Here is a 13,475-nt window from a genome sequence, read left to right on the forward strand (position 1 = left end):
AATGTAAACAGAAAACTCCCCACGGGCTCAAAATGCCCTAACCAAATGGTGAACAAGGGCAAAGCCAAGTCTGTCCTTGAATTTCTGCAAGGAGCTCGGAATTATTTTAACAGCAGCTCTGTGCATTGCACTACAACACCAACTACTCAGAAAATGCATGTAGAACAGTGATGCTGTTGTAAACTGCAGTGATGTTTATCAAATGATAGTGCAAACTGTTCAGAAAGAGAAGGCAGCAAAAGTAAAAGGTTATCTTTCAGCCCTTCGAGATGTTTAGTTCCTAAAGTACAGAAGCTCTGAAGTCAGTGCTCACCTTAAATCTGCTAATGTCTCATGAAAAATGTTTCACTTAGACATTCAACGTCAAGCATAAATTAAATGCTTTTCTAGTCTGGATGTTCAGTGCCCTTCAAAATCAAGCACTTGTCTGGGTCTTGAATGCTGACATCTAATAAGGAAATTTCTCAGTTCTGAATGTCCTTTAGTACCATGTTTTTAGAATAACTAATAGATGTTCATGAGTAAAATACTAATGGAGCAATGCTGTGTCATACAGAAAGCAATCACTTAAAAGCATGGTTTTAAAATAATGCTGTTTAATGCTTTGTAGCTGAATAATAATAATTGGTATCTCTTTTTGTGAGCTAAAGAGGCTTACCTCCCCAGTAGTCCACCCCCACTGTCAGCAGAGGCTGCTTTCCTCCAAGCTATAGTGTGTCCAGACTGAATGCATGATTTGGCATGACAAAGGGCAAGTAGAAATCTCTAGCAGGGGAGGGAAACTCCTGACATGGATCTGCCACTGACAGAACAGACTCATTCTGGAAAGCTCTGCCCTCAGCTGCTGGTCCCATGTCCCAGCTGAAGAGTCCCACTCTCCTCTGGTGTGATAAACAACAAAACAACTGCTCAAGGAGCCACTCTTTAACGGATGGAGTGGAGTGCACAGCAGGGGGCAGGACATATTTCTTCTCGTCACTTTAAAACTGATTGCCAGTTGTTCTCACAGAGCAAAATTAACCATCTCAGTTGAAAGTCTTCATGGGTTTCCCAGAAAATTAATTCAAAGCATACGTAAAACTGAAATGTTTATATTTACACAATGAAAGGAGGGAATGGTGAAATTCAATATGAAATCTACTTGCACTGCGTAGAAAAGAACAACAGCCTGTTTCAGGTAGGCAGGTGTGTACAGCTGACAGCTTAAAGAGATCCCTCTACCTACTGAGAGTTAAATTCTAACATATCTGCCTCATCGTTTATCTGAGCGAATCTCAGCCCCAAATCGCCTTCAGATCTTTTTTTTTCCTTAAGGCATCACACATTTCTCAGTGAAACAGAATGCCGGGAATGCTGCAGCTATTGCCACTAAGATGCCCGCTGCCTGTGACTCATTATCTTACTGAACTGCTGTCCCTCTTTGCAAGGTCACGGGGTGAGTTCTCTGTAGCAGAAGCTGCAAAAAGGATTCTACTGAGCAGAGCATTTGGAAAACCAGAGGTTATTGCAGCTCCTCACCTTTTCCTCTTTATGTAGCTAAAGCTGAAAGAAGCAGCTTTCTTCACAGACCAAGAACTTTGCATTTGGACATATTCTGTTTCCCTGAGCGAGTTAGCTCTTCAATCTATTCGTTCAGCTTGAAGTTTTACAATACCTTCTTTTCTTGGGCAAGGCTTTGTTTTGCTGCACCATGAAGTATATCATTTGCAATTAAAACAAAACAGCACTATGGTGTTCTGCTAGGAAAGCTGTCTGCATCCATCTGTTACTAAGAACCTTGTTGTCTGCTTGCCTTCCTTCACTTCCTCATCCTTTTCCTATTTATCTCCACGATGTAATTTCAATTCTAATCAACAAACAAAAAGGCATGCTGATACTTACAACCTTCTTTCTGCACTCTGATGCAGTGCAGATTTTGCTATACTTAGCCATTCTTTTTTCCAGTTGTTACTCCAGTTTTTCCTATCTGATGGAAGCATTTATTTTTAAAGCAATGTTGTACAGAACCATTATTGTTTCCTAAACCCTGCCCACTTGCATCATTCAGGAAGATCCTGGGAATCATTGGTCAGACTAAAGACTGCCTGCAGAAAATCAGAAGAGCTTCATTTTTTTCATCAGTTGTTGCCTTCTCCCATAACTTTAATGTGTGTGTCACAGTAGTGATCCTTCTTGGTAGGACTTTTTCCAATGCTGGCTTATCTATAAATGAATATGTAGGAGACAAAGTAATACTAAACATGACATCAGCTTTTTTTATTTTTAAATGGAGCTTAGAAGAAGGCCATCTTTTCCTCCCAGCAACTTTCTATGGCCTACAATGATGAAACAATCTAATAAGCTTGACTATTCCCATTTGCCTTCACTGTAGGTCATAAAACATACATCTAATTTTTATATGTCTGTTGGAATGTGAGATGCATCCGAAAGTTATTTCAGAAAGCTTCACCTCCTGATGGAACAATTAATCTGAACAATAATCCCATGTAAGAATTACACTAGTGCAATTCAAGTATACCACTTCCTGCACAAAGTAGCTTTTTCCACTGTGCTGCTAGAATTTAATGAAATAAGAGGAAAGCGGTACAGTAATCTGCATTTGAAAGCTGAATAATCAGTCCCTGTGGATACAGGCATGTATGGCAATGCTAAGAGGAAGCTCTGGTTGCTTGTGCTTACTTAAATGCACAGTTTTAAACATAATTCCTCAAAGGAAATCTTTCAGTATTAGATCTATGGATTGATCCATCCCTTTATTGCCTTTCTGTGTGTGTTTGATATGCCTTTGTAAGTACATGACATTGTGCTTATGGGAACGCCGAGAATGAAATAATTCAAAAGAGATACACTGAAATGCTGAGAAGCTATTTAAGCTCTTCTCTTGCGTAGCACCTGCAGGAGTGACCTGAATTACTGGCATAACTCAGCTAGCGTCGTTGACTGCTACATGCAGGAATGTGACAGGATACACTGGGAGCTGCAGGGCATTCACACAGCATTTCCAATACGAGGATCCGTAGTCAAGAAAGGAGAGTGTGTTCTTCTGCATCCCTGCCCCGGGGAGAACACTGACACGTAGAGGCACCCATTACCAAATCAAATGGAGTTTGACTCCTTCATACCACTCCTCTATAAGTGTGCTTAAAAAGCAAATCAAAACCAATTAGGGATCTGACATTATAAGAAAAATCATAGACAGAACACAAAGTTGGAGAGGAGCATTGGAGATATCACTCTCTTAAGAAAGAAAGGTAGACGGAGATAAAAACAAGACGAGAAAATTGTCTTTCTAGCACCGTGTGAAACTACTTACACGCACCATTAGTTTTCAAGGCACCTTGAAGATGGTCTTTCAACACACCCAGCTGCTCCTAAACGGCTGCACGCATGGTGGGATGCTCTTGGCAATGCTGTTATGGGGAGCAGGGCTCCAGCCTCCGCACAGCTCACCTCTGGGGGTTCTGCTGAGGGGTTCTGGCACCGCCACACAGCCATCAGTGCTGCCTGGACAGGAGAGAGTCACAGTTACCCTGGTGTCAGGGGGAGCACGTCGATCCAAAGCACTCAACATCACAAGGAAGCCTGTGCTGTGGCTCTGAGAGCCCCACCAGCCCCTGCCCATCTCCAACTAACGACTCCATTAGGGAAAGCTAACAGCCTCGACCCCTCAGGGGCTGCCACCGATGGACACCCCCACCTCAGCGGGGGCCCTCAGGGATCGTACCGGGCTCTCCCGCTCAGCGCCCCTCACTCAGGGTTCGCACCGGGGCCGGGTCGCAGCGTTCCCTCGGCTTCACAGCTAACTCCCGTTCGGCGTTGGCGTCGAGAATACCGCTCCGCTGAAGGCAAACCCCTTCCCGCAGCCTCTCACGGGGCCGCGTCCCGCACCGCTCCGGCTGCGCTGAGGGGCGTTACGAGCAGCGGGCGGGCGCGAAAACCCACCGCGGGCGGGAGAGCGGGAGAAGCGCTGCGGCTTTAAGAGCGCGGGGCGGCGCTGCTGGGCACGGTCACGTGCGGCGCTGGGGCCGGAACCCGCGATCGCGGCCGCCTGAGGAAGCGCCCCGAGCCGGAGCGGAGGCGTTGCGACCCGGTGGGGTCTGTGTGGGTCGGCGCGCGTGCCCGGCTCGGGAGCGCGCTTCTCCCTCTGCTCCCCATCCACGGGAACGGTGAAGGAGGGCGGCGGCGGTGCGAGGATGGAGCTGTTCCAAGCCAAGGACCACTACATCCTGCAGAGCGGGGAGCGGGCGCTGTGGTGCAGCCGAAGGGACGGCAGCCTGCAGCTGAGAGCCGGTGGGTGCGGCGAGGAGAGGGCGGGCGGCGGGCCGGCTGGGTCCCGGCTGGGTGCCGGCGGTCGGGGGCGGTGAGGGAAGATGGCAGCGGAGGGCGGGGGGGGGTCGCTGAGGGGAGCGCTGGGAATGGCGGCGGGGCGCTGAGGGGAGGAGGGGGCGGCGTGGGGCCGGGCTGCTGCGCGGTGGGGACTGAGCGGTGCCGCTCTCGGGTCCGATCCTCGGCCGCGCGGCGCCACGGTCCGCTCGCTTAACCCGAGACCTTTGGTGCTGAGGTACCTCTGGTCACCCCCCGAGCATCACTAAATCCAATGGCCATCTTGTGTTGGCGTCAGCCTTATGTAAGTGGTGCCTGACGGTGCTGTGTCCTCGCAAGGGGTGTTCTGCACTTTTCTAGGAGCAACTGGACCGGTACAGCCGCTCCTGTAAATGGCTCACGAACGTTTCTAGCGACTCTGTAACCCAGCCGCGGTCGGGCTCAGGCTGCGCTGAGGCAGAGAGAGCAGAAGTTGTAGGCACAGAGTTATGTCAGCGGAGGTACCGGAGCAGCGCTGGGCGGTGGTACCTCGTGGTTGTTACGGAGTGTGAAGTGAGGAGTGCGCTTGGTTTAAGGAACACACATAGCTGATTAGATGTAGGGGACCGTAGGTCACCTGTTTAAAGGCTGAAAATAGCCTAAGTCAATGCGTATTCCACCAGATGTGTGGCATTACTTACAGCTTTCTGCAACTAGGCTGAAAAAGCCACATAGGCACATATATGGCCACAGTTGGCTGAATACGGTGCGCTTAATGAGCTTTCACAAGGCTGGAATTGACTTAGATTAACAGTGGGATTGGATGTTTACGTGTGTTTTATCAACAGTGCTGCTTTTTTGTGTTGCGCTGTCTTGTGTTGTGTCTTCATGCCTGTATCTGGTCGGTGCTGTTTGTTCACATCTCTGAGGTAACATTGCAGTCTGTCTCGGTGCGATGTGACTGACTGCTCTTCTGCTCAGGTGGAAGGTCTGGCAGGACTTACATTTATAAATCACATTACAAAATACTTGGTGATGTAGCAAACTAGCAAACTGCTAATTGCCAAATGCATGTTTTTGCAAGAACTAAGTTTTAGATTGCTGTAATTCTCATCTTGTGTATTGTCATAAACGCTCTTGCTTTAACCAGAGTAATAAAAACATTAGTGTGTAAACTGTAATTCTGGAGGCTGTTGTGATTGACGCAAACCCAAGCTTTCAGACTTGCTGTCATGCAGCTGTTGCTGTGATTTCCTGGAGCTCATCAGCTTCATGGGGGCTCTGCCAGTGCTCTGCAGTCTGTGTGCAACTCACCAGGGTTCTGTCTGCGGTGTGACTTTAAATTTTCAGTCACTATGAATGTGATCCCTATTGTGTGTGATCCACCAATTAATGAAGAGTAATGTGATAGTTAAGTCTCCTAGTCTGCTTGACACTTGTTAGTCATGCTTTCCTATTTGGCTGGGTTTTCAGTTTTGTTGTTCCAGTGCTGTGGCTCTGGTTGATCTCAGTATGTGCTAATGCTGCGAATTGAAGTGCTGTATTTGGTATGTTGAAAGCAAACCTGAGCAGGAAATAGTTCTGTAACAGAAGAATTGCTTGGATCAGTAACTCTTGGTTATGCTAAGACAAAGCTGGGGACCCTTTAGAACAGGCCATTTGACCATTTATAATCAAGGGCCACTGGGTGGAAGTGAGTAAATGGATTAGTGTCTGATGAGTCACTGCCATATTAAAAAAGACAAGTTGTAACTTGTGTTCATTGGCATGTTGAATAGCCCAGGAAAAGGCTGTCACCTCACTGTGTGTCTCTACAAGTTTTTGGAGACTGGCTCTGTCCCTAGAAGGCGGTTGAAATCAATCATTGCACACTTATGGATTGAAACAGGTAATGCTGTCAAACCCTGCAACATATCGTTTTACAAGGTGGGTTGAATTCTAGAGAGCTGAAGCTGAGCTTTATAATGGTCCCATCCCTCAAACATAAGGGCATGTTCAAAAACTTGCTAATTGTGAAAGCTCTGTTTCTGACCTTTTCAAGTGATGGAGAGAATTTGACTTAAAACAAAAACCAACCAAACAACGAAAGCCCAAAATGGAAAAGCACAACCAAATGAAACACCTGTCAACTGATAAATGTTTGCTATAAGCGAAGTCTGAAGCTGGCCCAAGGTTAAAAGATGTCTCCATATGTTTACAAGGTACCTCTGTTGGTGTTGTTTATGTGAAGTGAAAGTAGTAATTGAGTCACCTGCAGGAAAGCTGAATCATTCTGGCATCCCAGTCTATGTTATGTGTCTTGCTGTCCTCAGTTACTGTTTTTCAACATGGTGACAAACTGTTGTTCAGCCCTGCTTTAAGTGCTTTGCACTCAGATTTTGATCTGGTGTTTACTTCCAGCTTACCCTGTTTATGCTTTGCTTGGCTACTCCTGGCAGCACAGTATAGTGTATATTTTACAGCATGGTTTTATTGCTGTCACGGGTGTGAATTATGTAAGGTGCCTAAAGATGCTGAATTTCTCACTAAAGGGAATGGGAGACTGTCAGTGAGTGAAAACTTCTAGCTCTTGCAGTGTTGGCTTTGATGATGCTTTGGGCAGTGATGCCAGACTGAACACAGCAGGAAGTAACTGCTGCATAAACTGGGGCAGTGATGCTGTCCTCTCTACCCTGCAAGAGAAACAACTACCAGAAGTGGGAGTGACATTCAAGTGGTGTTATTCAGAGCCAGCTTCTGGGCACTGTGTGCTCAGATTCCATGACCTGCTTGTAAGTGTAAGGTGGCGATAAGATGCGCCTCACCTCGGGAGCTTAACTAGAGGCAAACGAGCATTCATGTATTATTAAGTGTTTCAGGAAATTAGTGCTACGGTATTGTTTTTCATCTGTTGGAAATGGTTGTGAATCATCAGCTGAAGCAATGCCTCTTAAACATATTTCTTTTCTAAGGAGACGCTTATTACCAAACAGTATTTTTTTTCTGAGTACCAGGGAAGAGATTTCAGGCTGAGTGTCTTTCTGAGAGCATGAAATCTGAACCGACTCACGAATCATAATGTCATCTAACACCGTAGCTGTGTGTAGTTACCTTACTCCTCAAAGGCATTACTGAGGTCATGGGAAAATTACTAGTTAGAATTTTTGCTATTCTTCTCTTCTAAGTCCAATACTGTGAGGAAAAATTCCTTTATATGAAGTCCAGTGTCTATAAATGCTCAAAGAGGCCTTAGTGAAGCAGGATGGCCGTGCTTGATGTCACATAGAGAGTGATGCTGCTGATGCTGGTCGATGCTTCAGTTGCTTGAAGGCCGCAGAGCCCTTCTGGGCACAGTAAGGGGATGATGGCCTGTGTGCTAGCTTGTGCCTCTGAATTAGATTCTTGATGCAAAATAGGCTTCTTGAGGGGGTATGTCTTAGAAATGGCCTGTGTGTTCTGGAATATATTCCATAAGGGAGTTGCAGCTTTGGGAAGGTTCTTTATCACAATTTGCTTCCATAGGGACCTCAAGCTGTTTTCTTGATACTTTGTTTTAGCTGCAGTGGTTACTGGGCTGTTTCTCACTTACATGCGCACATTCTGTTCCTTTCAGTGCTCTCAGCTGACAGCGCGATGTACCTTGTGGCATATGTGACAAACCAGATGTCAAACTGATGCATATTAAATACAACCCACCAGAAATAGTGCTTGAATACTGAGCAGTTAATTTGCTGCTGCTGCTTTCTCCTAACAAAGAGAAGCAGGGTGAGGGCAGGCGGTAGGCTGCTGCACATCCTTCATCTACTCTGATTATTTTATGTATGAAACATCAGTTTTGTACCTTCTGGCTGTGAGGTGAGACCTTCACTACTGGAGATAAGATCTACTTCAATTTTATTGACTTTCTTTAATGGAATGTAGTCAACCTATATCTAAGACTTAGCGATGCCTGCTGTGTGTTAACCTGGTGGCAAACAAAGAAATCTTGAGGTGCCAAGTTGCTTGTTTAGCTTCTTTTTGAATCTTAGTGGCAGAGGAGAAGCTGGATATAACAAGGCTGTTCCTCTCATCTCCTCTCCTTATATGTAGAGGTCTGGAATTGTCAGATCTGTCCCAGACCAAATGCAGATGTATCCTGGAATTCCTGCCCTCACTGGAATGACTTTGGGTTTAGATAAATGAAAACTCTTTTAAGCTTGATGTGTTGTTTCTTGTGAGCTGACAATTGTTAGCTTCTACAGGGGGAGAAAAGATTATTATTATTATTATTATTATTATTATTATTATTATTATTATTATTATTATTATTATTTTCCTACATTAAAAAATGAGTCTGTAATTCAGATGTATGTTAGGCTTGTATTTTGATAGCAGAAATCAGATAGCTTTGATCTCTGTAGGTTAGAATTAACTAAATGATGGCGAAGAGGGAATTGCAGAGTTAATTTCAATGAAAATGTTTAAAACTGTAGGCACTGTTAGGAAGCATCCCTTCATTTAAGAGGGGTCTGCACCTATACCAGCAAGCTTGTGACTTTTCAGACTGAGTACCAGTGTTACTATATGCTACCTGTGCTCTTTCAAAGTAATTCTTGTTGGTTTTTGTTTATTTGTTTGTTTTTAATTATAATTATTATTTTATAATTATTGTCTTTCATACTGTTAAGTGTACAGACCTTAGGCTGCTGGAGTTACGTTATTGCAAAGGTTGTGTAACAACACTGTGGGTGTGTTTAGTGGTCAATCTTTGTTTTGACTCCTGCAGTATCTGCCCTGTCCTTGGCTGAGACAAGGAGCTGTTGCTGGCACAGGTGTCAGTGGGCAGTATGAAAACATGGCTTTTTCTGTTGAAAAGTAAAGTATTTTCTGATGAAGTTATCATTATGAAAGAATGAAGCTGTATCATCTGAAATTGAGAGACTTAAGATGCTTCTCTGAAGGCTTTGGGTGCCACGAGGAAGTAATCTGGTGGGCACTTGGGCATTTCCTGGTAATGTGAGTGGGACCAACAGAACAAAAACGTTCTTTTGCATCTGTTCCAAATTGTATTGCATGCCAACCACAGCTGGAGTCCTCCAGTGTCGACGTACTTCCACTGAACTGTTCCTTTGCATTGTGAGACTTCTTGGATAGTGGTGTAAAGTTTCCTTTTGGAGGTAAATTCTACAGTATAATATTGAACAGCTCTCAAGTGCAGCTTAATTAAATATTGAGTGTGTTGCAGAAACCAGCTGTATATTGAGACTTCAGGCCCAGAGTTTGTCAGACTGTAATTATTCCCTCAAATATGTCAAAGTTTTGGGGGTACAGATAAACGCTTCTGTCAGCATCTGGAGATTTCATGATTGAAGTTTAATATTATACAAAACGTGATTTCTTAATATACTTGTTTTGAGAGAACAGGATCCCCAATTGCAACTGTGCATCCTGGTGCAGTAACCTAGTTTGATCAGAGATTATTAAATGACTTCTGGAGAAGCGAAGGCTCCGAGTGGACCTCATTGTGGCCTTCCAGTATTTAAAGGGAGCATATAAGCAGGAGGGGGAACAGCTGTTTGTGAGGGTGGACAGTGATAGGGCAACGGGGAATGGTCTTAAACTGAGACAGAGAAGGTTTAGGTTAGATATTAGGAAATTTTTCACACAGGGTGGTGATGCAGTTGAGCAGGTTGCCCAAGGAGATTGTGGATTCTCCATCCCTGGAGACATTCAAGGCCAGGCTGGATGTGGCTCTGGGCAGCCTGGTCTGGTGATGGTGACCCTGCACATAGCAGAGGGGTTGAAACCATATGATCATTGTGGTCCTTTTCAGGCCAGGCCATTCTATGACTATATGATTTCCTTCATTTTAGGTAAAGCTTTTACCAATTTATTTTCAGTGATAATTTAGTCATGCTATTTACTGCTACAAATATCAATTGGAAAAAAAAATCTTAACCAAAAAACAGTGCTTACTGTGAGAATATGAAAACAAAGAGCCCATATAAGAGGAGAGGTGGGAATGTGGATGGATACAAGCAGGATTTTGTTACCTCTCCGTAAATCTTCTGCTCAGTGCCTTAATTCTTGTCAGTGGGATTAATGCTTCCAGCTGGTGGTCTTGAGTTCTATCAGCTGGTCATATTCTAACTGTATCCTTATCTTTCAGTTGTCAATATGTCTTCATGGGAAATCAAGTAATAGGAGCATATATCAAGAAGAGATGAGAAACAATTGGATATATATCAAAAGGAGAAGTTTGGAATTAATGCATTAACTTCTTTCCTGGCAGCTCTGTTTTAATAAATGCATATTAATACTCAATTAGTTGCATATTTTTGTTCCAATCACTTCAACTCCCTGAAAAATAAAACCATGAATTATCTTCTGAAAAGTTGAACTGGAATTAATATAATTGCACTTAAAAACTTTACTCTTTCTTTTAAGGGAGAGATCTTACATGAGTGGAAGCACTGGAACAATGTTCATTGTGTCTGTGAAACTGAAAACAAGCAACTTGGAAGTACTTCACTTGAATCTTAATGCTCTCTTGCTGAGTAGTGCAGTAAGCCTTAATTGCTGATAGTATGCTGGGGCACTCAGGATGATCTTATGAGCATTGCGAAGAAGGTGGCATAAAACATGGCAGCAGTGATTTAAAGGACAAAACAACATTTGGATCAAATCTAGAAGAATGTGGCATTGCCCAGGAGAGAGCCCCTGCTGGCTATTTACATTTCGTAGCTATCATTTAATTTTTAACTTTCTGTTGGTTTTTTGCCATGTCTGTTCATCTGCTTCGAGCAACAGCAACATTCCCACAAATGCATAGGCACTTCCTTGTGCTGAAACATGCTCCAGGAATGCTTAAGGGATGTATTGCTTGTTGTCACGTGACTAAATAGTCACTTTGTCCCTAGTGGTCTGTAAAACAGTAACAAAACCTATCTGATATGGCATGAAATTCTTTATTTTCTATTCAAATACATGAATTGAGGACCGCAGAATATGCAAATGTAGCTTATTCTGCAGTATCTCATGCAGTTTCCTTTTGTAATTCTAAAATACCATAATTGTTCTCAGTTAAAATATCCAGCTATTGGGGGTACTTGTGTAGAAAAAGACCCCAAATGGAGTTCTTTAAGTTTTGAGGCTATTTCCCAAAGTTTACTGGTGTTCTTTTCAGTATAATGGGTAATAGAGAACATATATGTTCTTAATCTCTTAAAGACTACTAAGAGTGGTTAAAATAGTCACCTCATTGTATAGCTTTTGGAACTCTAGGCTGTTTCAGGCAGGACTTAATACGTTTGAATGGAGAGCTGTTGCACAGAGGTTCTAGTCATTCATGACTTGAAGCAGTCCCATCATGTATAGTCTCCCAAGTCCTCAGTTGATTCACTTACAGCTAGCTGTAAGCATTTGAGCTATGCTTTTCTACGTTGGTACTTTTCTAACTGTATTCTTTCAGTATTCTAGGTATTATTTTTAATGCTTGAGCATCTTGCAATCCTGAAGGCTTGCTAAATGAAAGTATGAAGATAAAGTTGAACATCACTTCAAGTCACTATGCTACAACATAAAAGATGTTTGAGTAATTATTATGGAGTACATATACTGCTAGAGTTACTTAACTTCCTGAAGCACTCTGGTTTGCAGGAATTCAAGGTTTTCCAGCAGATACATGATTATCTGAAATGCTTATAGTCTGCTGCAGAAATGTGCTTTCTGAGCAAAACATTCTGGCTGAGAAAATCAAGGAAAGAGGATTGAATAGGAGTAGAAGTCTTTGGCTAGAAGCAACTTTAAGATTAAAGTGTTCTTAGTCACTGAAGCATAGCTTGCTATCTTATTCTAAGCTGCTTCCTCCTTGGGCTTTTTGAGGGATCAAGAGACCTTACAGGTGAGGAATGAACTGAGGTGATGCTTCCTTTATGGTTGGGAGGGGAACCTGCGTTTTCAAGTGACAGAACCTTTTCTGGGATTGAATGGGAATGGTTACATGCTTCTCATGTTTTGTGTTCACAAACAACTTGAGGAGGAACAAAACAAATCCTGTCGAGGTGGAGGGAGACTGCTGGTTGAATTCAGTGAATGTGAAATTCAGCTGACATTTAATGAGCTGACATAGGGGTTGTGTGTGTGCTGAATGGCTTTTTAGGGCAGACTAGTGGACTTGTTTGGTAATAGTTTTGTTTTTGAGTAGTGAATATTTGGGGGATGTGCAACTAGAAAAGTCTTTTTGGTTTGTCCCTATTATTTTATAATTACCAATTAAAATACTTCTGGGTTTAAGTGCAGCTCCCGTCAACTTTGTATGCCTTAGAACATGGCACTGGAACAACTGACAATGGCAGTTTGTTATTGCTTATGGCTTAGGAGTTCCTTGTAATATTGTACGCTTTCTAGGCAAATGAATGTTTTTCCTTATGTTTTTATGGTTTCTCAGGCAGTGCTTGGTGACTCAGAATTTTATAGCTGCTGCAGCGTACAAAGAAGTGTTCTTTATCCTTACAAATACCAAGGATTCGTTTTCATGACATAATTTCTCTTGAGCTTAATATTCTGCTTATTCTTTTAAGAATGATTGCTGCAGTTAGATAAGGATTGTGTTGTTACATCCCTCATTTTAAATCGGTCACTATCCGACCTGAACAGAATGTGAATTTGTTCCCATTCATCTGGTCCAGTTTTGAAGTGCATAAAGAATATGTTCAAGGATACTGAACTGCTTAATTTCTTAAACAAAGCTGGATGGATGTGTACTCTGCGGTGTCTGTGCTCCTATGGTTGAGCCATGCATGTTGGAAGAAACTTGCATTGAATACTTTCTTGGATAGGATACATTTCATGGTTAGGGGTTGGAGGATGAACAGGTTATTCTAAGGAAGCTGTAAGGTGCTGTAGCAATGGGAAGAGTTGCTGGGATTTAAGAAAATATATATATCCTTCTAGTTGAGACTATAGCTGTGGGCTTTTTACAGTGGGGTAATCAGTGGTTTGGTTCCTCTGCTGAAGAGGAACATTTCAGTTCTAAGTGGCTGAGGGCTCAAGCCTACAACAGACTGAGCAAGGAGTGTAAATGACAAATTAAACATTATTTAAATGAGTTTATTAGTTGAAAAGATAATTTGTTTCAAGTTTCAGCTGGGAAATAAGCAAGTCAATAAACCTACCCTTCGTGACCATTAGTTGTTGGTACTCATAAGAATAAA

The 13,475-nt window shown here is 43.1% G+C and overlaps 2 protein-coding genes and 1 long non-coding RNA gene across 4 annotated transcripts in view; 1 reads left to right on the top strand and 2 right to left on the bottom strand.

The window, feature by feature from the left end:
- Positions 1-3,996, bottom strand: part of LOC140253892 (uncharacterized) — a 41,799-nt gene extending 37,803 nt beyond the window's left edge. The window contains exons 1-2 of one of the 2 annotated variants that reach the window (XR_011904022.1): positions 3,725-3,977; positions 3,320-3,504 (exon numbers count right to left, since the gene is read on the bottom strand). This is a non-coding gene — a long non-coding RNA (uncharacterized lncRNA). Of the gene's footprint in view, positions 1-3,319; positions 3,505-3,724 lie in introns of both variants that reach the window. The other variant, XR_011904021.1, reaches the window with a different exon arrangement.
- Positions 1-13,475, bottom strand: part of TIAL1 (TIA1 cytotoxic granule associated RNA binding protein like 1) — a 264,354-nt gene that overhangs the window by 62,134 nt on the left and 188,745 nt on the right. The window lies entirely within an intron of this gene.
- INPP5F (inositol polyphosphate-5-phosphatase F) overlaps positions 4,035-13,475 on the top strand; it is a 39,106-nt gene continuing 29,665 nt past the window's right edge. The window contains exon 1 of the mRNA XM_072339944.1: positions 4,035-4,290. Coding sequence (XP_072196045.1) covers positions 4,194-4,290 — 97 coding nt within the window. The 5' untranslated portion in view covers positions 4,035-4,193. The remainder of the gene's footprint in view (positions 4,291-13,475) is intronic.

This window comes from Excalfactoria chinensis, chromosome 6, assembly GCF_039878825.1.
Source record: "Excalfactoria chinensis isolate bCotChi1 chromosome 6, bCotChi1.hap2, whole genome shotgun sequence".
Lineage (NCBI taxonomy): Eukaryota > Metazoa > Chordata > Aves > Galliformes > Phasianidae > Excalfactoria > Excalfactoria chinensis.